At 38.7% G+C, this 26,304-nt stretch overlaps 1 protein-coding gene across 8 annotated transcripts; it reads right to left on the reverse strand.

The window, feature by feature from the left end:
• Window positions 1–1,249: 1,249 nt before the first annotated feature.
• Window positions 1,250–25,887, reverse strand: IL18 (interleukin 18). 8 transcript variants are annotated; one of them, XM_015115662.3, is made up of 7 exons: window positions 25,701–25,887; window positions 21,032–21,120; window positions 14,554–14,640; window positions 13,210–13,221; window positions 9,359–9,493; window positions 7,798–7,931; window positions 1,250–2,644 (listed from the first exon to the last, which is right to left on the reverse strand). In XM_015115662.3, the coding sequence occupies exons 3-7, from the start codon at window positions 14,630–14,632 to the stop codon at window positions 2,423–2,425; spliced, it is 582 nt and encodes a 193-aa protein (XP_014971148.1). In that variant the 5' UTR covers window positions 14,633–14,640; window positions 21,032–21,120; window positions 25,701–25,887; the 3' UTR covers window positions 1,250–2,422.
• Window positions 25,888–26,304: the final 417 nt, after the last annotated feature.

Below are 26,304 nucleotides of genomic sequence, written 5' to 3' on the forward strand. Positions count from 1 at the left end.
GCTGGTCTTGAACTCCTGAACTCAAGTGATCCACCTGCCTCAGCCTCCCAAAGTGCTGGGGATTACAGGAGTAAGCCACCGTGCCTGGCCTTATTTTCTCTATCAAACTGACTTAGCACCTTTGTCAAAAATCAATTAACCATAAATATTAGAGTTTATTTCTGGACTCTCAAATCTGTTCCTTTAATCTATATATTTATATCTTGTATTAGTACTAAATGGTCTTGATAACTTTAGCTTTATAGTAAGTTTTAAAATTAGGAAGTAAAAGTTTTCCAACTTTGTTTTTAAAAAATTATTTGCTATTCTGGGTCTTTTCAATTCCATATACACTTTGGGTACAGCTTGTCAATTTCTGCAAAAACCCTGCTGGAATTTTGATGAAGACTAAGTTTAATGCATGCATCAATTTGGGGAGAATTGTTATCTTAACAATATTGAATGAATTTTCCAATGATCATGAAATGTCTCTCCAATTATTTAGATCATCTTTAATTTCCCCCAGAATGCTTTGAAATTTTCAATGTACAAGTTTTATAATTCTTTTGCTAAATTTATTTGTATTTTATTCTTTTTAATACCATTGTGAATGGAATTTTCTTGTTTTCATATTGTTCATTGCTCATATACAGAAATACCATATACCTTTTTTTTTTGAGATGGGGTCTCACTTTGTTGCCCAGGCTCCAGTGCAGTGGTTATTCACAGGCAAGACCACATTGCACTACAGCCTCAAACTCCTGACCTCAAGTGATCCTCCTACCTCAGCCTCCCAAGTAGCTGAGACAAAAGTTATGGGCCATCTCCACTGAGCCCAGCCTTCAGTGTATTTTTGCATATTGATATTGCAACCTGCAACCTTGCTGAACTTATTAGTTCTAACATGTGTGTATATTCCTGAGGGTTTTCTGCATAAAGAACCATGTTATCTGCAAATAAAGACTTCCTTTCTAATCTGGATGCCTTTTATTTTTACTTCTTGTATGGTTGCCCTGGCTAGTACATCCAGTACCATGTTGAATAGAAGTTGCAAGAGCTGACATGCTTGCATTATTCCTGATCTTAGGGTAAAATAATTCAGTTTTTCATCATTAAGTATGATATTAGCTGTAGGTTTTTCATAGATGCCTTTATCATGTTCTCTTTCAAGTTTGAGAATTTTTATTATGAATTGGATTTTGTCAAATGCTTTTTCTGCATTTATTGAGATGATAGTGTAACCAAGGAATTGTGAAAAAAGATGAGAATATGGTTTTGATACTTTATTAATATAGTATGTTATGTTAATTGATTTTAGGATATTAAACCATCTGTGCATTCCTGGGATATCAGTTGGCCAGAGTATATAATCCCTTTTATATGTTGCTGGATTCAGGATCAAACTGAATTTTAAAAATATACTGACTTTGGAAGAAATTCAGAAATTTGTTAAGTGAAGTGGCCTCCTTATAAAAATCTTGATGGTTTTAATGATATTCTTAAAAATTAGAAAGTTCAGGCCGGGCGCGGTGGCTCAAGCCTGTAATTCCAGCACTTTGGGAGGCCGAGACAGGCGGATCATGAGGTCAGGAGATCGAGACCATCCTGGCTAACACGGTGAAACCCCGTCTCTACTAAAAAATATAAAAAACTAGCTGGGCGAAGTGGCGGGCGCCTGTAGTCCCAGCTACTCGGGAGGCTGAGGCAGGAGAATGGTGTGAACTCGGGGGGTGGAGCTTGCAGTGAGCTGAGATCCGGCCACTGCACTCCAGCCTTAGCGACAGAGCGAGACTCCATCTCAAAAAAAAAAAAAAAAAAAAAGAAAGTTCAAATATCAATATCTTTTGTCATTAGGACTAATAACCCAAAAGCTTCAAAAATAATTATATTAAGTATAATTAATATGCCAATTAACAATGTAGAATGTTTTCAAACTATGAAGTTTTTAAACATGCAAATATTTTATTGACTTAAATAAGGGAAAGTCTGTTAGCTTTTGTGAAAGTTCATTCATTTCTTAATGATGTTTTTCAAGACCAGTATTTATTTTATTTCACCATTACAATTATAGACTAATAATCTCATAATCTTTCTAAACATAAAAATTCAGACAGTTTACATTACGAAATTTGTATGTATGTATGAATGTATGTATGTATGTATGTATATATTTAGATGGAGTTTTGCTCTTGTTGCCCAGGCTGGAGTGCAATGGCGCATTCGTGGCTCACCACAACCTCTGCCTCCCGGGTTCAAGTGATTCTCCTGCCTTAGCCTCTCGAGTAGCTGGGATTGTGGGCATGGGTTACCACACCCAGCTAATTTTTTGTATTTTTAGTAGAGACGAAGTTTCACCATGTTGGTCAGGCTGGTCTTGAACTCCTGACCTTTGAGGCTGGGATTACAGGCGTAAGCCACCGTGCCCAGCATGAAATTTTAATAGCTAGTCTTCGTTTTGAACAGTGAACATTATAGATCTATCCCCCAATTCATCCTTTTTTTTCAAAATGAGTTTATAAAGGTCTCTCTCTTTTTCACAAGCTAGAAAGTATCCTTCGTATGATGAAGATTCAAATTGCATCTTATTATCATGTCCTGGGACACTTCTCTGAAAGAATATGATGTCACTTTTCGTATCCTTGATGTTATCAGGAGGATTCATTTCCTATAGAGAAAAAAACATTACCTAATTATTTCAGGACATGAACAATTTGAATATATGAAGTTTGTTTTGAAGTATGTTACTGAACAGAACAAAAGTAGTTTTGCTTCTCAGGAGTTACATAAAAAAATCTCTGAACAGCAATACTGACCTCCTCTCCTTCTTAACTCCGAATCTCCTATTCTCCCTGTCATGGGATGCATATTCAGGTCCAGGACTCTAGCTTTCCTCTGTCCATCAAACAGCTTACTTCTCTCCTCTCCCATTGAGTGGTGTCCACATTTGCTCAAGATGAAGTAGAGTTCCAGCAAAGACCAGAAGCTTTTTGGGCTAATGTCATTTCCTGTCCTCTATAACCATTCACAACTAAAGACATTGATGACCTCCTCCCACAAATTTAGGCTAGTTCTAGTTTCCTTTTATTTTTGCTTTGAGACAGGGTCTCGCTCTGTTGCCCAGCCTGAAGTGCAGTGGTGAAATCATAGCTCACTGCAGCCTTGAACTCCTGGGCTCAAGCAATCCCCCTGCCTCAGCCTCCTGAGTAGCTGGGACTGTAAGTATGCACCACCACATTTGGCTCATTTTTAAAATTTATTTTTTTAGAGAAGGGGTCGGGGGTATCCACTTTGTTGCCTAGGCTGGTCTGGAACTCCTGGCCTCAAGTGATCCTCCCACTTTGGCCTCTCAAAGTGCTGGGATTCCAGGTGTAAGCCACCATGCCTAGCCTGGCCAGTTCTCCTTTCTGAGCCAACTGTGAGAGAGACAGGAAGTGCCAGGAACCTTAACTTACTCTTTCAGTGGAGCCTGAAATTAAAACTGATGGTGAATAGACCCAATACTTGTTGTAGGGCTAGGCCCTGGGTTCCTGTATAAACCTGCTGTATTGGCTCAGTTGGCAGTCCTTGACTCTGTCTCCCTGCCAAGTACTCCAGTTCCATGGTAGTCTTGAACTTCTGTCCTGAATATGGTCTACTTGGCTGGGCCCTGCCCTAGAAGGCCAAATGCAGATTCCTGTATGTTTCAGTTACAGAATAGGGTCCTGTGAGAAATGGTTAGATTACTTGAAACTATAATCTTGCAGGTTATCCAACTGGTAGTGCTGCCTGCACTTTTCCTGTTAGTGCAGCATGTCTATTTTGCAGGATGGATCAGAACATGTGGGCACCACCTACGTTTCTTCCATGTTAATCCTGGAACCAGTAGATGTTTTGGATTTAATTTTGGCCTCATGGCAGCACAGATTCCCATGATCCCAAGCACTGATAGAGAAACCTCCAGAATTAAAATAGCATTTCTTCATCCTCCTAAGATGCCTGAAAGACTCTGGGCGGTGGAGGCTGGGGAGTTACCTCCAACTTCTCAATCAGTTGTGGAATCGATAGTCATAATTCTTGACCTTTGTTCTTCACCAACAAGTGTGGGTCCTAAGTTGATGAAAGTATAAACTAGTTTCCCTTTTGGCACCCACTTCTGCAGCTGTCTACAATATACCACAATTTAGGAAGAGACCCTAAGCTGTGGGCATCAATTTGGAACTAATCTGAAATCTAATGCATAAGTGAGAAATAATCCATAGCCAAAACTTCAAAAGCTCTAGTAACATTACAGAGGAAGATGAACCAGTATAGAAAGTTACAGTTGAGCCAGGTGCGATGGCTCACGCCTGTAATCTCAGCACTTTGGGAGACCAAGACGGGCAGATCACGAGGTCAGGAGATCGAGACCATCCTGGCTAACACAGTGAAACCCCGTCTCTATGAAAAATACAAAAAATTAGCTGGGCGTGGTGGTGGGTGCCTGTAGTCCCAGATACTTGGGAGGCTGAGGTGGGAGAATGGCGTGAACCCAGGAGGCAGAGCTTGCAGTGAGCCGAGATCGTGCCACTGCACTCTAGCCTGGTCGACACAGCGAGATTCTGTCTCAAAAAAAAAAAATAAATAAATAAAATAAAATAAAATAAATAAAAAAGAAAGTTACAGTTGAAACTGAGAAGTGAGAGTGTGGATAGGTAGAACAGGCGATCTCTTTAATCACAGTTATTGCACATTTCAGAATATAGGTAAGGACATCCTTGGGCAGTAGCTTTCTTAGTTTTGATGTTGACCACTCCCAGCCATCATAGGGAAGGTACATAGCAAATGGATGTGAAAGCAATCCCAGTGACCTTGGAGAACCCCCAACTTGGAAAGCCCTACCTGGTGAAACTTGAGTGCTCCAAGGGGCAAAGGATTTTTTTTTTTTTTTTTTTTTTTTACTTCAGAAGGGGTTGAATCTGAATCCAGGGAAAGTTGATATTGACCTAAGATCTCCCAAGTGCACTGGAAAGTCTGAGGGAACCCTGGCCAAGCCTGGATATAGATACATATATACATATATATGTATATATATGAAACAGACACTGACAGTAACCTCTCAAAGCAAATCCCTCTTTGTGTTGTCAAGGTTCTTGACCAAAGAACTTTATAGGACTTTATAGCTAGTAATCAACAGTGAAAGGTGAGTACATTAGGGCAGCCAGTTGTATCTTTTTATCTTTTTTTTTTTTTTTTTTTGGGATGAAGTCTCATTCTGTCACCCAGGCTGGAGTGCAGTGGTGCGATCTCGGCTCACTGCAGCCTACGCCTCCTGAGTTCAAGCGATTCTCCTGCCTCAGGCTCACGAGTAGCTGGGATTACAGGTGCGTGCCACCATGCCTGGCTAATTTTTGTTTTGTTTTGTTCTGTTTTTAGTGGAGACAGGGTATCATCATGTTGGCCAGGCTGGTCTTGAACTCCTGATCTCAAGTGAGACATTCGCCTTGCCCTCCCAAAGTGCTAGGATTATAGGCATGAGCCACTGTGCCTGGCCTGTTGTATCTTATTATCTAGAACCCAGGCCACTTTTATAACCACTGCTAAGATCCTTACTAGTGGCAGGAAAAGAGATTAAAGACAAGGGCTAAAACTGGTCCTAGTCCACCCCTCGCTCTCTCCCTCCCTCCAATATTTACTGAGTTCCTTCCAGAAGCACATTTGCTATGATGCTGATGAAGCTTCAATGTCAGATTCCCTCATTTGCACAGATCTCTTCAAGCCACCCCTCACCCACCCTTTTTAAAAGTTGAATTGAATTATTAAGCTTACGCCTTTGGTAATTTTACATTCTTTTTTTTTTTTTTGAGACCGAGTTTCGCTTTTGTTGCCCAGACTGGAGTGCAATGGCACGATCTCGGCTCACCGCAACCTATGCCTCCCAGGTTCAAAAGAGTCTCCCGCCTCAGCCTCCCGAGCAGCTGGAATTACAGGCATGCGCCACCACGCCCAGCTAATTTTGTGTTTTTAGTAGAGATGGGGTTTCTCCATGTTGGTCAGGCTGGTCTTGAACTCCTGAATTCAGGTGATCTGCCCACCTCGGCCTCCCAAAGTGCTGGGATTACAGGCATGAGCCACCGTGCCCAGCCACGTTCTTTTTCTTTAAAAGGACCATCAAAATTGTATAAGCTTCAGGCTCCCCCAAATATGGATTTGCCCAGTTCCTACTAAGTGCCAAGCATTATTTCCATCTTCTTAACCTTGTCACCAGTCTCCCCCAACAAGAATCCACCTGTAGGTTCGGACTTATCCCAGTTTCTGAATCTGCCCCTGCAGCTGAGTTTTCCTCTATCCCACATAGTTTGAGCTTGGCCATCTCCTTCCCTTCTAATTATGTTGCTCAGTAACAGCATGCTTAACCCCTTGCACCCTACCCTTCCATCCCAGGCGTCTTATGCCATTTTGATAACTAAGCTGCCTGCCTATCAGGTCTAGAATGGGGACTCCAAATTGTCACCTGAAGGGGTGGCACTCTGGTTGGAAGGAGATAGCTGAGGGATTTGTCTGGGTGCTGTATCTGTTGCATATGCACTGTTCTCACTTGGATTATATTTTGGAGTGGCTTTTTTCTCCCTCCCAAATTGCCCCTTGGTACCTTCACTAAGGTCATATCCTAACTGTCTTTTAGTGGGGACTGGGTGGGCATGAAAGCAGTTATTTACTGGCAAATCTCCACTCAAAAAGAGTCTTCATGACATGGAATTCTCCTCTGAAGCATTGCCAATTTCTAAGCATCCCTGGCTACTCTTACTGGGAGGAAATTTTTCTAGCTCAGTCTGTAGCTATAATTAATTGTGGTCTATCTAACAATAATGGAGGAAATAGAGAAAAATAATAGAGAATAATAGAGAAAAAGTAGAGGCCAGAAATACTTTATACCTGGCTTTCAGATTATTATAGCATTGCTTTTACAGCTGATCTCATAAATTTTATTCAATTAGATTAACATTAAAAATAACATACATCAACTGGAAGCTGAAGCTTGTGTTTGAGACTCAGACTAAGGATCAGGAACAAAACAACTACAGATTAAAATAGTATTATGATTTCCAAAGGAGTAGAAATATAGAAGGATAATTAGCTTCATTCTTCATAGCAGAACTTATTCTGGAAAGTCACATGTTATTCTTAAATGTATAACTCACATATGTGTTCTATATTATTATTTGTATAAAGACTGATTATTCAGGAGATGCAGGTCATAAAACAAGTATTGTATCTCCTCCTCCCTGTGACAGGCTCAGAAAAACCATCGTTATCACGGTAGGTAAAGAGTTTGGGGCCGGGCGCGGTGGCTCAAGCCTGTAATCCCAGCACTTTGGGAGGCCGAGACGGGCGGATCACGAGGTCAGGAGATCGAGACCATCCTGGCTAACACAGTGAAACCCCGTCTCTACTAAAAAATACAAAAAACTAGCCGGGCGAGGTGGTGGGCGCCTGTAGTCCCAGCTACTCGGGAGGCTGAGGCAGGAGAATGGCGTAAACCCGGGAGGCGGAGCTTGCAGTGAGCTGAGATCCGGCCACTGCACTCCAGCCTGGGCGACAGAGTGAGACTCCGTCTCAAAAAAAATAAATAAATAAATAAAAATAAAAATAAAAATAAAAAAAAGAGTTTGATACTTTTTAGTAAGTATTCATTTTAATGGTTCTCTGCTTCTTGTTATTTCTGTTTTAGGCAAAAGGTTGGTCTGAGGATATTTGAGTTTTCTAATTATATTATTTATATTAACATTAGAAATAATGTTATATTTCTAATTATATTAATTATATTAACATGATTGAAAACAAAGGAAGGCTCAGTCTTACCTTAAAGGAAATAATTCTGTTCTCACAGGAGAGAGTTGAAATTTTCTCACATTTCACAGAGATGGCTACAGCCATACCTCTAGGCTGGCTATCTTTATACATATTTATAATAAATATGGTCCGGGGTGCATTATCTGAAATAAATACGATAAATGAGAACTCTAGTTAGAAGAATTTTTGCACAGGAACATTTGTGGAAATTTAACCAAAGGATAGTCCTTAATACACCTGTTCCCACTTTGAGACTTGGCCAGTCTGCAGGAGACTATGTACAGCTGGTCAGACATTTTTTAAAACACAGTTCAGGCCTGGCACAGTGGCTCGTACCTGTAATCCCAGCATTGAAAAGTTAAAAACAACCTTTTAGAATCCCTATCATTAAAATACTCAAAGGAGTTGCAGCATGTGCGTTGTAACACATATTAAACTGTGGGGTTGTCTGTTTGTTTGGGAGGCCGAGGCAGGCAGATCACTTGAGGTCAGGGGTTTGAGACCAGCCTGGCCAACATGGTGAAACCCCAACTCTACTAAAAATACAAAAATTAGCTGGGTGTACGTGGTGCATGCCTGTAGTCCCAGCTACTGAGGCTGGGAGGCTGAGGCATGAGAATTGATTGAACCTGGAAGCGCAGGTTGTAGTGAGCCGAGATCACACCACTGCAGTGTACTTAAGCCTGGGTGACAGAGTGAAACTGTGTCTCAAACAAACAAACAAGCCCACAGTTTAATGTGTGTTACAACATACATGCTGCAACTTTTTTGAGTATTTTAAAGATATGAATTCTAAAAGATTGTTTTTAAATTGTAAATGCTAAATAAAATATTTAAAATATATGTTAAGGTAAGTATTCAGTATTTTTAAAGAACGCACATTCACTGCTTCAACTTAGCCTAACTTTGGTATTTGGAATTCATATTTTGGAAGGCACAGTAGACTTGATCATTTTCTCTTTTTTTAAAGTTTTTTTAATTTTATTTTATTTTTTATTTTACAGACAAGGTCTCTATATCACCCAGGCAAGAGCGCAGTGGCTATTCACAGGCACGATCATCGTGTACGACAGTCTCAAAGTCCTGGCCTCAAGCAATCCTCCTGCATGAGCCTCCCAGGTAGCTAGGATTACAGATAGATGCCACCACACCTGGCAACTTAATCCTTTTCTATTGTACTCTAAATTTCTGGGGGAAGACAGACTCATTTGAAATGCATGTGTATTTATCTTTAATATTTTTAAAACTATCAGCATTTTCAGCTGTAACAAGCAGGGATTAAGCATCCAACTATAGAGGTTTCAAACAGTGAATACAATCACAATAAAGGGATTGGTGATTCAAAGGCAGGCTCAGAGAGGCATGACCCCTAGCAATGTCTTATTGTATCCATTTTTTTACCCCAACTAAAAAATATGGATGCCTCATAAAGTTTCTTGTAAGTGAAATTATTGTTACTCCTGTGACTTTTCATCTAAGGATTGGGACTAGCACGGAAAAATGTAAACAGTAAAACAGAATGGGAAGAAGTAGCTAGTCATTTCTACCTTTGCAAATTAAAAAAAAATACCTCTACAGTCAGAATCAGTCATATCTTCAAATAGGGGCCGATTTCCTTGGTCAATGAAGAGAACTTGGTCATTCAAATTTCTTATGATTGATAATTTAGATTCAAGCTTGCCAAAGTAATCTGATTCCAGGTTTTCTACAACAAACATGAAATCTCATTAAAAAACACAAACTTTCTTTGTTAATTGACAAATAAGTATGCTATATATTTTAGTTTTCTAAAACTATTAATGACAATCTTCTGTTCCAGAAGTAGCTACAATAAAGTTGCCTATTGCTTTTTAACCTACTCTCAAAGGCACACTCAATTTCTTGTTACCATTCAGAACTACTCTGCCACTGAAGTGTTAACTTCAAATATCCTACTTTCTGACCAGTCTCTTACCCTTTTAGTTTTCTTACACTTTTACTCCAACTCTATGTGTTCTTAAGTTTCACAACATCTTCCAGTCTTCTGACTCTTGTATTTCCTCTCTAACCTCTTCCTGTCTTCCCTTTCTTCCCTGTGCAGCTGGACCTCAGAGTTCATTTTGTCTACCATTTTGCCAGGATATTAAATCCCTAATTTATTTGTCTTCCTGCTACAAAACTCCAAACTTGGCTGCTGAGTGCTGCTGGCGAACAATGGCACAAGTGTTCGAATCGGTGCTGTTACAAGCATATCAATTGTCAATACTTCCTTTGTTTTCCAGTTCAGCACTCTCTTCCATAGTTGATAGCCGCAATTTCAAATTTTGTTTACTCTCTTCAGGACCTCTACACCATCATCTCTGTTTTCATTTTCAGCAAATGATTTCCTGCTACTCCACGTACAAATTTAACTCTGGCAGTACCAGTTATTTCCTCTCTCTCTTGTCCCAAGGGGAAATGCAAAGGTGCCATTGCTGGTATCTAAGGTTGATCCCATTTGTGCTCGGCATGTACCCTCTACTGAAGCTTTGATTTGCCAATCATCCTTTCTCTTCTATTAACCCAGCAATTCTACCTCCTGGGTTTTATCCTAAAGAAAAAGTCACACAAATGTGTGAACATTTTTGTACAGGAATGCTTATGGGAACATTGTTAATAACAATAAATTAGAAACAAACATTCACCAATTAGGAATTGATTAAATAAAAAGGGCAAAGATATGCCCTTATTGTGAAATATCATGAACTTAATATAACTGCAATTACTCGTTGCCATGGAGAGATGTCCATATATATCACTAACTAGAAAAAGCAGCTTAGCTATAGTACAATCCCTTTTAATAAAAATATAAGCATTTCTTCTATATATATATATAGAAAGAAGTGTAGAAATATTGAAATATTGCATCAAAATGGTAGCTATGATTATTTCTGGGTGGTTTTTATATTTTTATCTTTCATGTTATTACCTTTTTTCTTTTTTTTTTTTGAGGCGGAGTCTCGCTCTGTCGCCCAGGCTGGAGTGCAGTGGCCGGATCTCAGCTCACTGCAAACTCCGCCTCCCGGGTTTACGCCATTCTCCTGCCTCAGCCTCCCGAGTAGCTGGGACTACAGGCGCCCTCCACCACGCCCAGCTAGTTTTTTGTATTTTTTTTAAATAGAGACGGGGTTTCACCGTGTTAGCCAGGATGGTCTCGATCTCCTGACCTCGTGATCCGCCCGTCTCGGCCTCCCAAAGTGCTGGGACTACAGGCTTGAGCCACCGCGCCCGGCCTATTATCTTTTTTCATTGCCTGAATTAGTTACAAAATGAACACATTATTTTCATAATCAAAAAAGCACAAAGCTCTTTATTTTGAGATTTAAAACTGCTCCATCAACCCAATCTCACTTTGCAGCTAGTCTTGTTTCTCTCCTCCTTTTAACAGCCAAGCTTTTAGCAAGAATTGTCTGTATCCTTTCTTCACTTTCCATTCACTGTTTCACTCATTGCAATCTGCCTCTGCCTCCATTTCGCCATCAAGCTGCTTTCACTGAGATCACCAAACTCCTTGTTGCTGAATCTAAAAGCTGTGTTCTGGCCCTTGATTCTCAAGGCTGCAAAATTCAACACAACTCCTATCCCCTCAATCTTAAAATGCTCTCCTGGGAGTCAGTGGAATTCTCTTGGTTTTTCTTCTTCCTTTTTGGTTAGTCTGCTCTCTGTTCTTTATTAGCTTCTCTTTCTACTGCATCCTTTAAATGTAGGTATTCCTCTCAGTTTAGTACTTGGCTTTTACTCTCTCACTCTACACATTTCCTCTGATTTGTCTTTTTATTTCTATAGATTCAGATGCCATTTCTATGCATAAGCCTTCAATATCTCTATCTCCAGCCCAAATCTTTGTCCTGAGCTCAGAACCACATGTAGAAGAGTTTATTGGACATCTCCACTAGGATGTTCCACAGATATCTCAGATCCAAAACTAAATGTGTCATCCATCCTCCTCTTTGTATACACCAAAACCTGCTCTTCCTCCTGTGTTTCCTATTTCATTGAATGGTACAAATTGCCCAAGTGAAAAATGTAGGCATCATCTTTTCTACTTTCTTCTCCTTTCCAAATCTAACCTTAAATCATGTCCTACTGATTCTCTCAAGTGTTTCTAAAATCCATTCACAGCTCCTCATCAGCACTCCATTATGTCTACCTTAATTTATGACACCATCATTTCTTGTAAGAACTAAAATAGCCTCTCAACCTTTAATTTTGTCCTCCTCACCCCACACCATTAATTCTTTATACCAAAGCCAGAATGATATTTTAAAAAATATATTATTTCTGAATTTTAAAGAGTCATATGGCTACCTGGAATAAAGATTATATTTTCCAGATTTCCTTGCACTTGGTGTGGTCATGTGATTAGATTCTAGTCAATGGAATATGAGGGGAATTGATGTATATAACTTCCAATTAGAGTCTTTGAAAGGAATGAGCCTGACTTCTCTTATCTTGACCCTTTCTTGATAACTGGGATATGAACCCAGGAAGTATGATGATTTTCAACTATGTGTATGAGATAAACAACTGGGGGATGATGGGTAACAAGACTGAAGAAAGTTGGGGTCCCAATATCATCAGGTTGCTTCCAGCCATACTACTTCGGAGCTGCCTACTTAGACTTTGAGAAAAAATTATCTGTCTTATTCAGCTACTGTGTCTTTGGATGTCTTTGTTACAACAAACTAATCTTTACCCTAGCTAATACATATTGTGCTTAATTAACCCTAGTATCTCCAAGATAAAGTCCAAATTTCATATCTTGGAGCAAGAGAATGTCTTGCTTTACACCCTGTTTATCACTCTAGCTTCTCTCATTATTCTCCTACTCCTACTCTACTTCCATGCTGAATTACCATGAATTCATCATAAATGCCATGGTTTCTTTCAGATCTTGGCCTTTGAATGTGGTCTTCTTGCCCCACCCATTCCTATCTCCTCTACTTCCAGAATTTTCTGCCCTCCCGTCGCCATCAATCCAGGAGCATCGCAGGCTTCTTCCCAAAGCATTTCTGAGATGAGGTGTTATTGATTTTGGACAATTCTAATGCTTCAATCCCCTTTTCCTATGCAATGCCTCCCCACCGGCAACAGAATCCATGACTCCCTGCTAATCTTAGGACCTATGAAACAGGCAAAGTCTATTTTGTACATTCTAAGAGCTGGAGAATGTTTTAAGGCGTAGAGAAGCATCTTTTGCTAGAGGTTCTTCTTTGTATCTCTTATGACCATCTTCATTCCAAAGCTGTGCTACTGAGTCCACATTCCTTTGAGGGTAGATGGCCTTTCCAAATAGATGGCTATCACGTGAACCATTTTTTTCCTCAGCTGACAATGTTGATATAGATGTGTCTCAAGCAGATACTTAGTTTGCAAAGAAAAATAAATTCATTTATACTTTACCATCATCTTCAGCTAAGAGGGGGAAAAAAAGAGAAACAGAATATGTAAAATTTTGTATTTCGACTCAGAATTTCATCTCATTCTAGTTTTTACTTTTGTTACTCCTCTTTCTCAAACTCTTATTTTTATAGTAACGGTCTGTCTTGGCTTTCATCAGAATATTATATAATCATCCAAAAGGCCCATAAAATGAAGCTTATTAGACTTAGTGTGTTCTCAGGTAATTTAGACATAAAACTTAAACCCAGGGTTTAAAAATTTCAATATGTAACTAAAAATAAATTTTATAAAATGAGAGATTTTACTTTTGAATTTATTGCTTAAATGGAAAGTCATCTAAGAAAAGTCACCTAAGAATTTTTTCTGAAGGTTTTTTTTTTTTTTGACAGGGTCTACTGTCATGCAGGCTGGAGTGTAGGGGTGGGATCATAGCTCAGTGCAGGCTCGAATTCCTAGGTTCAAGTGATTTTCCTGCTTCAGCCTCTGAAGAAGGTAGGCGGTGTCCACAGGTAATTTTTTTCAATTTTTTGTAGAGATGGGGTCTCACTTTGTTGTCCAAGCTTTTAAATGAAGGTTTCAAATGAAGGCAGACTTTCAAATGAAGCCGTATTGTTCACAGAAGATTAATCATAAGAAGCAATTTTTAGGCCATGTGTGGTGGTTCATGCCTATAATCCCAGCACTTTGGGAGGCCGAGGCAGGAGGATCATCTGAGGTCAGGAGTTCAAGACCAGCCTGGCCAACATGGCAAAATGCTGTCTCTATTAACAATGCAAAAAATTAGCCAGGTGTGGTGGGATGCACCTGTAGTCCCAGCTACTCAGAAGGCTGAGGCAAGAGAATCGCTTGAACTCAGGAGGTGGAGGTTGCAGTGAGCAGAGATGAGGCTACTGCACTCCAGCCTGGGCAACAGGAAACAAAAAATGAATCAATTTTTACTTGTCAAACATATTTACATAAAATGGTATAACTCATAGAACTCTAAATTTAGAGAATCTCTTACATAATTTGCCAATTTGCTTTGGGAAATTGTATTTCCTGCATGCACCCAGTTTTGTACTGGGATTTTCCCATGAAAACTGGGATTTTCATGATGTGCACTTACTGCCACCTGGAGAGTGAGCTACTGCTAATTAAAGTGCCAGGACATGTGGTGTGACAAAGTGCTGAGACCTTGGACATGTTATGGTTAATTTCTAGAGGTCCACTATTTTTTTAAGAGCCATTAATATTACAATAAAATTTGGTGACAAAAAGAATCACTTAACAGTTCACCTCACAACATCTTTTCTAGTTAAATAGATTTATCTGAACTTGGTATTTGTTCTATGGCATTAGCCTTACCTATAAAGTAAAGCGTACTGTCAATAAATTTCATTGCCACAAAATTGATGCAATTGTCTTCTGCTGGTTCAGCAGCCATCTTTATTCCTAATGAAAGCAAAGAGCATCTGTTAAGAGACAATGATTGTACATTTTACTACTACTTTATACTACCTTCAAGTTCAGTGGTCAGTTAATCACCTAGTATACTGATGAACAATCTTGACATTTAATAAATGCCAGAAGTTTCAGCTTATGAATACCTATGTTTAAATGTTCTCTTACAAATCATCAGATATTTGGAACACAGAAAGCATTTTCTCATTAAACAATATTATATAGGGTAGATAAATGGCCCACTACTGAACTGAATCATTATTCTAGTATTCCTTGAGAAATATAAATATATTATTCAATATAAATATAGCTTCATCTGAGGATGCCAGAAACACATCTAATCCTGCCCTTTAGGAAGGACTGGCTTCATCCTTCTCTTACAACAGTGGGTTCCTGCGGGTGAGAGGCTGAAGGTTTGTGACTTCATCGTCAAAGTGCTAAAGGTGAAACAATGATTAAAAAAGTGCTTCCATCTGAGGGTACAGGCAGGGTGGGAGAAGGCTGCAGGGCTCTGGCATTTGATGGCCCTGTCTCCCTGAGCAGCAGTGGTTTTTGATCTGGAGTCTAGATTATACTATGTTTTTTAACACAAGTAATACATAAACACAATCTTGCTGTAAAATCAAGAGATACAGGATTTGAAAAAATTTTAAATCCTATTTGTTCTTCCTTTCTGCCCCTCTTTCAATATGGCATGCAGGTTTCCAGAATTTTGTTATGGAATAGGAGTTCTCAGCGTGAGAAATCTGTGAACTTGGATGGGGAAAAAATACATATGTATTTTCACCAACTTCTGAAATTTAGCATTCCTTCCATGATTAGTTGCAGGAAACAAACCACAGTATTATTAGTAGTACGTGTGACTCTGTCATTAATAGAAATACCTATTTTCTATTGTGCTACAATTATTGCAGAGATCTTGAAAATGGTTTAAACTCATTACTACTTTGAAATTACAAAAGTTTAGTTCTCATAGTAGATCTTATTATTTAATATGTTGGTAAAAAGGCACATATATGCTGCATCGAAATTTGTTTAAATTAAATGGTATGCAGGAGAGTATTCATAAATCTGTGCTCAAAATTTTTCTAGCATAATATGAGGCCCAGCACGTATGGTAGAGTAAGCAGGAATTTAAAACTCAGTTTAAAAAAAATTAATCTGAGTTAAGCTAATCCCAAAATACTTGTTAGTTGGTGTTATATAACAGTTTTGTCTAGATTTAGTTCCTTATACACATCCAAATGTGGATGGTTATTAAATTTATTTTATTTAATAAGTTTAAATAAAATAAAATCTTATTAAACATTAATATTTAAATTTACAATTTATTTTTTCATTTCTGCATTGTTTTTTATTAAATGAGTTTCATATCCAGTTTAAAAGGCAAATGTAAACATGCTTTCTTAAAGATGTATCATAAGCTGTTTTCTTTCAGTGAACTGAAGTGTTTGACAGAGAAGTAAATGTTAAAACCATGTTATCAGAGATGTTACTTTCAGCTTTGTACTTATTATGACAAGTTTACATATCAAGTTTTTTTGTATTTTTATTTTACTTGTATAAATTTATGGGGTACAAGTATAATTTTGTTTCATGGACATATAGAATAGTGGTGAAGTTAGGGCTTTTACTGTATCAATCACTGGAATAACATACTTTGTATACAATAAGTAATTTCTCATCCACCTCCCTCTCACTTCCCCCACCTTCTGAGTCTCTACTGTTTATCATTCTATACTCTGTCTATGGATCCACACTACTTAGCTCCCACTCTTAAGTGAGAACATGAGGTATTTGCCTTTCTGTGTCTGAGTTGTTTCACTTAAGATAATGGCCTCCAGTTCCATCCATGTTGCTGAAAAAGAGATGATTTCATTCTTTCTTATGGCTGAATAATATTCCATTGCATATATGCATACACACACACCATATTTTCTTTATCCAACCATCAGCTGATGAACACTTAGGTTGATTCTATATCTTTGCTATTGTGAATAGTGCTGTAAATAAACATACAAATGCAGGTATCTTTTTGATATAATGATTCCCTCTGGGTAGATATGCAGTAGTGGGATTGCTGGATCAAAGGGTAGTTCTATTTTCAGTTATTTGAGAAATCTCCATACTATTTTCTAGAGAGGTTTTAAAAATTTACATCCCGCCAAGAGTGCATAAGTGGTCCTTTTCTCTGCATCCTCAACAACATGTTATTTTTTGTAATAACAGCCATTCTGATTGGTGTAAGATAGTATCTCATTGTGGTTTCAATTTGCATTTCTATGATGATTAGTGATGACAAGCATTTTTTCACATGCTTGTTGGCCACTTGTATGACAGGATTATTTGGTTTTTTGCTGTTGAGCTGTTTGAGTTCCTTGTAAATTTGAGCTATCAGTCCCCTGTCAGATGTATAGTTTGCAAGTATTTTCTCCCATTCTGCAGGTTGTCTATTTACTCTGTTGATTATTTCTTTTGCTGTATAAAGGCTCTCTAGTTTAATTAAGTCCCATATGTCTATTTTTGTTTTTATTGCCTGTGCTTTTCAGGGCCTGGCCATGAATTCTTCATCTAGACCAATGTCCAGAAGAGTTTTCCCTAGGTTTTTTTTTTTTTTTCTATTTTATAGTTTCAGGTCTTACATTTAAGTCTTTAATCCATCTTGAGTTGATTTTTGTACATGGCGAGAGACATGGGTCCAGTTTCATTCCTTCTGCACCTAGCTATCCAATTTTCCCAGCACCATTTATTGAAACTGGTATCCTTTTCCCATTGTATGTTCCTGTCAGCTTTACCAAAAATCAGTTGGCTGTTAAGTATGTGGCTTTATTTCTGGGTTCTCTATTCTGTTCCACTGACATAAGTGTCTGTTTTTATACCAGTACCAGGCTGTTTTGGTTACTATAGCCTTACAGCGTAACTTGAAGGAGGTAAAAAATTTTTGATAACTCTGTTCTAATATAATAGGTTTTCTTTATACAGCTAAGCATTTAATTTTATGTCTGTAAAAACACTGTTCTAAGAAGGAGTCCACAGTCTTCATATTTCCCATGAAAGTCCATGCCACAAAAATGATTAGGAAGTCCCTACACTAGAATTCAGCAGTGCCTTGGGTTTCTGAAGGCAGTTATGGTTGGGGCTCTAAGGAAGGTAAGTAAGTCACAATTGTCAATGGCACATAGAGGAGTAGCCATAAAACTGTGCTCATAGGTAGAGAACTGACTCAAATTCTTTCTAAGATAATCTAAAAGCAAGCATATATGGTAGAATAAACAGGAAATTAAAACTCAGTTGAAAAAACTTAATGCAAATTAAGCTGACCCCAAATACTTGTGAGCTGGTGGCTATTTAACAGGTTTATTTTCTTTTTTAATAGAGATGGGATCTCATTATGTTGCCCAGGCTGGTCTTTAACTCCTGGACTCAAGCGATCCTCTCTCCTTGACCCCCCAAAGTGCTTGAGATTACAGGCATGTGTCACTGTACCCAGGCCTTATTTAACAGTTTTATCTAGATTTAGTTCCTTATGCTCATCTAAATGTGAATGGTTATTAAATTTATCTTATTTAAGTAACATTTTTTTTTGTTTTTTTGAGATGGAGTCTTACTCTGTCACCAAGGTTGGAGTGCAGTGGCGCGATCTCAGCTCACTGCAACATCCACCCCACTCCTCTCACCTGGGTTCGAGCAATTCTCTCATCTTAGCCTCCCAAGTAGCTGGGACTACAGATGCGTGCTACCACACCCAAGTAAGTTTTAGCACGTTTGGTAGAGATGGGGTTTCACCATGTTGCCCAGGCTGGTCTCGAACTCCTGAGTTCAAGTGATTTGCCTGACGTGGCCTCCCAAAGTTCCAGGATTATAGGCGTGAGCCACCATGCCTGGCCAAACGATTTAAATAAAATAAAAACTGATGTACGAATAAATTTAAATAAACGTTTAAATATTATAAAATTTAAATGTTTATCAAACATTTAAATATAAATATTAAATATTATAAAATATTTATAATATTTAAATTTATAATTTAGAATTATCACCTAGTTTTTTTAAAGGAGGGGATAAGGAAGATTCTTAGAGAAAAATAATATAGCAAAGGATGAAAAGATCGCTGAGATAAGTCTAAACATTTTTTACCAAAACCCAAACCAACTTTAATATTAAAAATCAGAACAATAATGACTAGGCTTTGAGCTCCATGAGGGCATTTTCTTTATTTACCTTTATGGCTTCATTGCTGAACACAGCCCTGTTATCAGCATCAGGAGGTGTTTGTTAATGACTGAATTAACTGAGAAGGCAGACATTTGTTAACCTGAGACTCTATGTTTTGATTAGTTATCAGCTGGTGAAATAATGACTAGCATGATCTTCTCTACAAACTTTAATATTATGTAATACACACATATTTATTAAAGTAATTCACCTGAAATGTACCAAGTAGTATCGGCAGAAATTGGATTAAATTACTGGTGTTTACTATTTTCAGTACATAGTCAGTGAGTGAGTGGATTTAGAGAAGGACAATATTTGAGCTGATTCACCAGTTAAGGCTTGAGCATCAACTATGCATCAGGAATGTGGCCAGTAGCTGACCAAACCACACATGAATGAGGGTAGTTAGCTCCTACCCTCCAGTGACTCAGAGTCTAGTGGGAGAGAAGAATCTATAAAGAGTTACAAAATAATATAATGAATGCTGTAAGAGCTGAATTTACAAGATTCTTTCTGTTTGATAGTGCTGGAGAAGGTTACCACAGAAGTGATGACTGTGCTGCCTTGAAAGAGAAGCAGGCATTTTCAAGGCCAGGGGAAGAGCTTCCACCAAGCAGCAGCAATGTGAACAAAGGCTAGGCAGCAGGGAGACTGAGAGAACGTGGGTTGTTTGAGGCCTCAACATTTTTACCATAAATAAGGCAAATGCAGTCACATTTTACAGAAAGAATGCATTTCTAAAGATCTCACATAGTTCAAGATTAACTTTTCTGTTCTTTTTCTTTCTTTCTTTTTTTTTTTTTTTTTTGAGACATTTTCACTCTTGTTGCCCAGGCTGGAGTGCAGTGGTGTAATCTCAGCTCACTGCAACCTCCGCCTCCCGGGTTCAAGTGATTCTCCTGCCTTAGCCTCCTGAGTAGCTGGGATTACAGTCATGCGCCACCACAACCAACTAATTTTGTATTTTTAGTAGAGACGGGGTTTCTCCATGGCTGGTCTTGAACTCCTGACCTCAGGTGATCTGCCTGCTTCGGCCTCCCAAAGTGCTGGGATTACAGGGGTGAGTCACCACGCCCAGACTAATTTTGTATTTTTTCAGCAATAAGGGGGGTGTTTCTCTATATTGGTCAGGCTGGTCTCGAACTCCTGACCTCAGGCGATCTCCCCGCCTTGGCCTCCCAAAGTGTTGGGATTACAGGCGTGAGCCACTGTGCCTGGCCAAGGTTAACTTTTCTTTGGGAAAAACGTAAAAGTATGAGAGGAGGTATTCTTAGAGTACATAAATCTACAAGAACCAAAGCATATTCTTTCTTTTTTTTTTTTCAACTTTCTCAGCATTATTACTAGTGTTTTGTAGCCTGCTGTCTCCACACAGCCTGTCATGGTGGTACTTTGGCCTTTTAAATATTGTTTTCTTGCATGTAACCTTTGTTTCAACATATTTATTTGGAGTTTTTTTGTTTTTTGTTTTTTTCACAACAGTAACAATACATCCCTTAGCACTTGGATAACATTATCATATATAAAATTATTTAAAATTATGTGAAAAAATAGCACAATAATAACCTGTATGTCTGAAGAACTTCTGAGTTATTTAAAGTCTAATTTACATAATACTGACATGGAAGCAGATAATTCTACCAGGTATAAGAGACACTTGCATGTGGCAATAGTGTTAACAGTTTATAACTCATTTGACCTACCAGCTTGGAAATTATGTCATTCTAGATAAACTGTTTGGAAGAGTTAACATTATTTCCATTTTGCCCACATAAACTATAATTTTTATATTTTTGCCTAATTCAATTCACATAAAATGCAACTTGCAGTATAGTTTGATGAAAGCTTGGAAAGAAGGGTCAGACTACAAAGGCCTTGTGTAAGCAGGCTAAAGAGTTTGAACTGTTTTTTCTTGAAAAAAAAAATGCTGACTTAAATAGGAGAAAGATATGGTCAAATTTGTGTTCTAAAAAGCTCACTCTAGAAGCAACATAAAGAATGGATCTGGGTGGGCCGTGAGCAGTGGCTCATGCCTGTAATCCCAGCATTTTGGGAGGCTGAGGTGGGTGGATCGCTTGAGGTCAGGAGTTTGAGACTAGCCTGACAAACATGGTGAAACCTTGTCTCTACTAAAAATACAAAATTAGCAGGGTGTGGTGGCACATACCTGTAGTCCCAGCTACTTGGGAGGGTGAATTGATGGAACCCAGGAGGGTGCGGTTGCAGTGAGCTGAGATCACACCATTGCACTTCAACCTGGGCAGCAAGAGCGAAACTCTGTGTCAACACCACCACCACCACCACCACCAAGAACAAGATAATGGATCTGATTGAACAAGACTGGACAGAGCTCAGACAACAACTACAGAAGCAATGTTAACAATTAAGAGTTGATGAGGCTATAAACTAAGGTAGTGAATTCAAGAGATACTAAACAGCAGGATTTTTCAGCTGATCTGTTGTGGGTCAAATGGAAGAAGAAGGAACTGAGGATGACTTCGTAGTTTCTGGCTTGGGCAATTTGTTGAGTGGTTACCTCATTCATTAAGAAAAAAAGAATGAAAATACAGCTCAAGTGGAAAATAATTAGTTCAGTTTTGTAAATCTGAGATTTGTCACGGAAGTCAAAAGAGAAAGGGTTTCAGGAGGAGCTGCTGGAAATCAGAAACTGTAGAGCTTCTAATTTACATATAAGCTTAAACTTGTTCATTGAATTTGGCAATTAGGAAGTTTTGGGTAACTGTAGAACAGTTTGGGTAAAGTGGAGGCAGCAGATGGTAGATGGACAAATATCTAGGACAGAATGGGAGGGGGAGAAGTAAGGACAGTGACTACAAACTATTCTTTTAGGAAGTCTGGCTACCAAGTAAAGAGTTAGGGTAGTAGTTACTAGTGGCGGGGAAAGTTATATACAATGCACAAATTTTAATTTGGCTCCAGATACATAGTTCCAACGGTAAGAGATATAATAAATTACTTTTCAAAACATGTCCTAGTTACCTGCCCAAAACTGAAACCTGGGAGTCATTCTTAACTCCTTTGTCTAATCTTTCCCTTGTCTGATAAATACTGTAGATTCTAACTCAGAAATGTCTCCAGAATTTAGTATCTTCTCTCCGTCTCCAACAGCACTGTCTTAAATCAAGCCCTCATCACCCCTGGCATCTTCTATATTAATACTCTTGTACTTGGTTGTCTTGCTTCCAGACTCTTCTCCATTGTTGCCAGAGTTATTCTCTCTGCCAGGCCAGAACTTCCCCTTCCCCTGCTTTTTTTTTTCCTGCCTGCAAACCCTGCCTCATCTCTCATCCCATAACTTCCAGCTTTAATAGTTCCTCTAGGAAAACTTCTCTGCTCTTTCATTCCTAGCTAATTATTCTCTCCTCAGAGTCCCACCTCACTCAAACCTGTTCATGCTTCTTAAATAGCTCTTACTACTCTGAATGGAGATTACTTTGAATAAAAATAGGTCTGTTCAGCTTCCATCTGAGTTTTAAGACAATGAGTTGTCTTTTTCTCCCCCTGAATCTTCAACACCTGGAAAGAGCTTACCACACAGTAAGAACTCAATAAATGTTCTATGAATAAAAGTTTGCTATGATAAACCTTGTTGCCATGACAATGGTGTAGAAAGGGATGTGTAGAATATATATATCTTTTCTATCTTAAACTTTCCCTCCACCTGAAAACCAATGAGAAGGAGGAAGAACAGGAGGGAAGCCTGAAAACAGATTTTTAAAAATAGAATACTTTTTCTAATGTCTTCTCCATTTTTCCCTAGTAGTTTCTTTTTTATTTCATGTGTTGATTTTGAATTCTTCATTCTTATTTTCTTACAATTCTTCCTGTTAGTTCTCAATACAGCTATGACCGATTACAAGTGGTGTGTTCTCAACCCCATTCTTCCTCTCCTCAATTTTCCTCTTCCTTTCTCATCCATGTTTCTTTGCTTTAACTCTAATCCATGAAAATTATAGTATCCATTGGATAAAAATGCTTTGACTATTTCATCTAAAGTTCTCAGACTATTGACTTTTTTTTTTTTAAGAGTTATAAACCACCTCAGAAAGATCCTCCCAGGAGCAAGCAGTGAAAATTTGTTCTTTAAAACACAAAAAAATTTTTAGTTATGCAATACTTTGACAACTAGCCAGAGGCTAGTGAATGGTAGAATTTCATGATGGAAATGAGGACACATGAGTTCCAGTTTTGTCTGGGGCAAGTCACTTAATTTTAAGGGTCTCAGTTTTCTCATTTGGACAAGGAAGTTGGATAGTCAATCTTTAAGGTCTGTTCCAGCTCTACCAACCTGAAATTCTAGACTCCAGTTAAAGCTGTAAGGAGAGAACCACTGATATGTGGCAAACGGCCTAGTAACCACTTCTTCATAATTCTAAGACAATACATATTTATGGCATGTTTATCATACAACCAGCATTGTTAAGCCACTAAGAGTTTAAAAACATACTATTAGGCTGGGCACGGTGGCTTACGCCTGTAATCCCGGCACTTTGGGAGGCCAAGGCAGCTGGATCACTTGAGGTCGGGTGTTCGAGACCAGCCTGGCCAACATGGTGAAACCCTGTCTTTACTAAAAATACAAAAATTAGCCAGGCATGGTGGCATGTGCCTTGTAGCCCAGCTACTTGGGATGCTGAGGCAGGATAACTGAATGAATCCATGAGGCGGAGGTTGCAGTGAGCTGAGTTTGTGCCACTGCATTCCAGCCTCGATGACAGAGCAGGGCTCCGTCTCAAATGACAACAACAACAACAACAAACATACTACTAGATTAAAAGTTAAAATGCCTTGAACTTGAAAAGCAACTATGATTATGTTTATCCTTGCTGTGGAATTCCAATCCTGTCGAATAGGTATAGGAGGAAATGAGGGAGCATGCTACATAACTAATTCCCTGAGATCAGGCAGGTAGTCATCTTGACAGCAACAAGATCAAAACCTAACTTTTCAGTTCTATAAATCATTTTGTCCTTGAACATTTTGTCATCTTATTATGAATGCGTGTATGTGAGTGTGGAAGAGGTGAGAGTAGAAGAAAACTTAAAAAATAACTTTTTAAGTTTTTGATTTTGAGTCTGTAGACTCAAAGCAAAAAATCAAAATGGAACTGATGTAGTTTAAATGGCCTAGTTTGAAAAGGAGAATTGAATTGAATCTCAAAGAATGCTTAAAGATTTGAATAGATAGAGAAGGGAAGGAAATGGACCAGCATTTATGTGATAATCAAAACAAGGTTGTGGTGGGGGTGAACTGAATAGAGTGATTTTTTTTCTTTTCTTTTCTTTTGAGATGTGGTATTGCTCTGTCACCCAGGCTGGAGTGCAGTGACACAGCGAACATGGCTCACTGTAGCCTTGACCTCCTGGGCTCAAGTGATCCTCTTGCCTCTAGTTGGGACTACAGGCACATACTACTAAGTCTGGTTAATTTTTGTATTTTTTTGTAGAGACAGGGTGTTTGCCATCGTTGCCCAGGCTGGTCTTGAACTCCTGAGCTGAAGCAATCCACCTGCCTTGGCCTTCCAAAGTGCTGGTATTACAGGTGTGAGCCACTGCCCCCAGCCTGTGATTTCTGGATTGCACTGGAACAGTCCTGCTGTTTTGCAGTGAACACAAGGTAAAGTGGGATTAGATTTTGGAGGGCTTTGGAAATCAGGTAGAAGAGTAAATTTAATCTCATAGGCAACAGGAAAACATTGCAGACAAAAGTTATTTTGAAGGAACTTTTTTTTTTTTTTTTTTTTGAGAAAGTCTCACTCTGTTTAGTGACTGAACTCACCACAGATTTGAGTATCCTGGACTCAAGCAATCCTCAGAATCCTGAGTAGTTCTACAGGCATGCACCAACATACCCAGGTAATTTTTAATTAGTTTGTAGAGACTATGTTGCCCTGGCTGGTCTCAAATTCCTGGGCTCAGGCCTGCCTGAGATTCTGGGCAGAAGCTACTGACCTCGGGTGAAAGAAGATTTAACAGAACTCAAAGTAGCTGAATATAGGCAAAAAGAGGAATTTCAGGTGTCCTAAAATTTAGGGGGTCCTAATTTTTGTTATTCAACTTCAAACAGAGATATTTATTCAGCCTTTCCCTTAACTGTGAAACAAAATTATCCCAGGGAATGCTATATTATCCAATTGTAGCCCAGTCCAAAGGTGTGGCAGATTTCACAAGATGACTACCCATGGGCAAATTTTTTGTTTGCCTTTAATGTAATTGATTCTGTCTTGAGATTCCCTTTAAAGAGAAGCCTATTTATTTTACCACTCTAAAGCAGCGATTCTCAGGGAGTTCCTAAAGTGAAAGCTATTTCTAATAATTCTAAGACGTAATTTGTCTTTTTCACTCATTCTCTCATGAGCGAACAACAGAGTTTACCAGAGGCTACATTCTGTGCAATATTGCAATAGTCTGAATGCAAAGCAAATGAGAATCCAGCGGCTCTATATGGCTTCTATTAAACCAGTTAAAACACTTGTAAAAATAAAAAAGCGTCACTCTTTATGCTTTTTTGTTGTGGTTAAAAAAGTACATAGTTATCTTTAAATAAAAATGTTACTTATGCTAACATGTGATGTGCTTAGTGTAAAGGGATCATGAGAGCAAAAAGTTTGAGAACCTCTCCTCTAAAGTGATCCTCTCCCATATTTGATAAAAGAAAAAAATTCACTCTGACTTTGCTTATATTTCTTATGTTGATACTGATTGCTCATCATAGTGATGCTAGATAGTTTATATTCCTCTCAATTGTTTTTCTAGCTTATTTACCTCTAATTGCCATGGCTGACTTTCCAAATAAAGAAGAATGACATTTCTTACCCGTGACAGTTTCTTGCTAGAGAAAGCAATCTGGAAGGTCCGAGGTCCCTTTCCTCTTCCCGAGGCTGTGTAACAGACTGTAGCAGGTGGCAGCCGCTTTAGCAGCCAGAGTTGGCAGCTAGGAGGGCAAAACACACTGGGAGACAACTCCTTGCTGCCTGTCCAGGCAGTCGCCAGGGGAGCAAAGGGCTCAGCAGGCTCGGGAGAGAATGAGGAAGAAGGTGGAGGGAGGAGACTGCTGCCGGCACTCCTTGTTCCCGCCTTCAAACAGGCTCTTTCTTAGGGCAATAGAAGTTGAAATAAAGTGGCAGAGGATACGAGTATTTCTTTTAATGTAATATCACTATTTTCATGAAATCTTTTCTTCTGTAAAATTTGGGCCTCTGCGCCTTCCAAAACCTGTACCTCTTTCTGAAGTACACACAAACACTTTAAGAAAGCACCTCCTTAGTCCATTAGAAGCATCTTCTTTTCTCATCTGTCTCTCTTCATTTTCAGACTTCCTGGTCACACTTCAGCACAAAACTTTTTCTTATTTTACAATGCGGAATAATCAGTCCTATTGGGGTAATTCCTACAATGTTACAACACTTAAAATATTTCT

The sequence above is a fragment of the Macaca mulatta genome, chromosome 14 (genome assembly GCF_049350105.2).
Source record: "Macaca mulatta isolate MMU2019108-1 chromosome 14, T2T-MMU8v2.0, whole genome shotgun sequence".
Classification (NCBI taxonomy): domain Eukaryota; kingdom Metazoa; phylum Chordata; class Mammalia; order Primates; family Cercopithecidae; genus Macaca; species Macaca mulatta.

Excerpts from the sequence above, each read along its gene's own strand:
- IL18 (XM_015115661.3), bottom strand. The coding sequence starts at position 14,632 with ATGGCTGCTGAACCAGCAGAAGACAATTGCATCAATTTTGTGGCAATG. Across the intron at positions 7,932-9,358 it reads GACTGATTCTGACTGTAGAG|ATAATGCACCCCGGACCATA; the intron begins GTATTTTTTTTT and ends TATTTATTTCAG. Across the intron at positions 2,645-7,797 it reads ACAGAATTATTTCCTTTAAG|GAAATGAATCCTCCTGATAA; the intron begins GTAAGACTGAGC and ends TTTTCTCTATAG.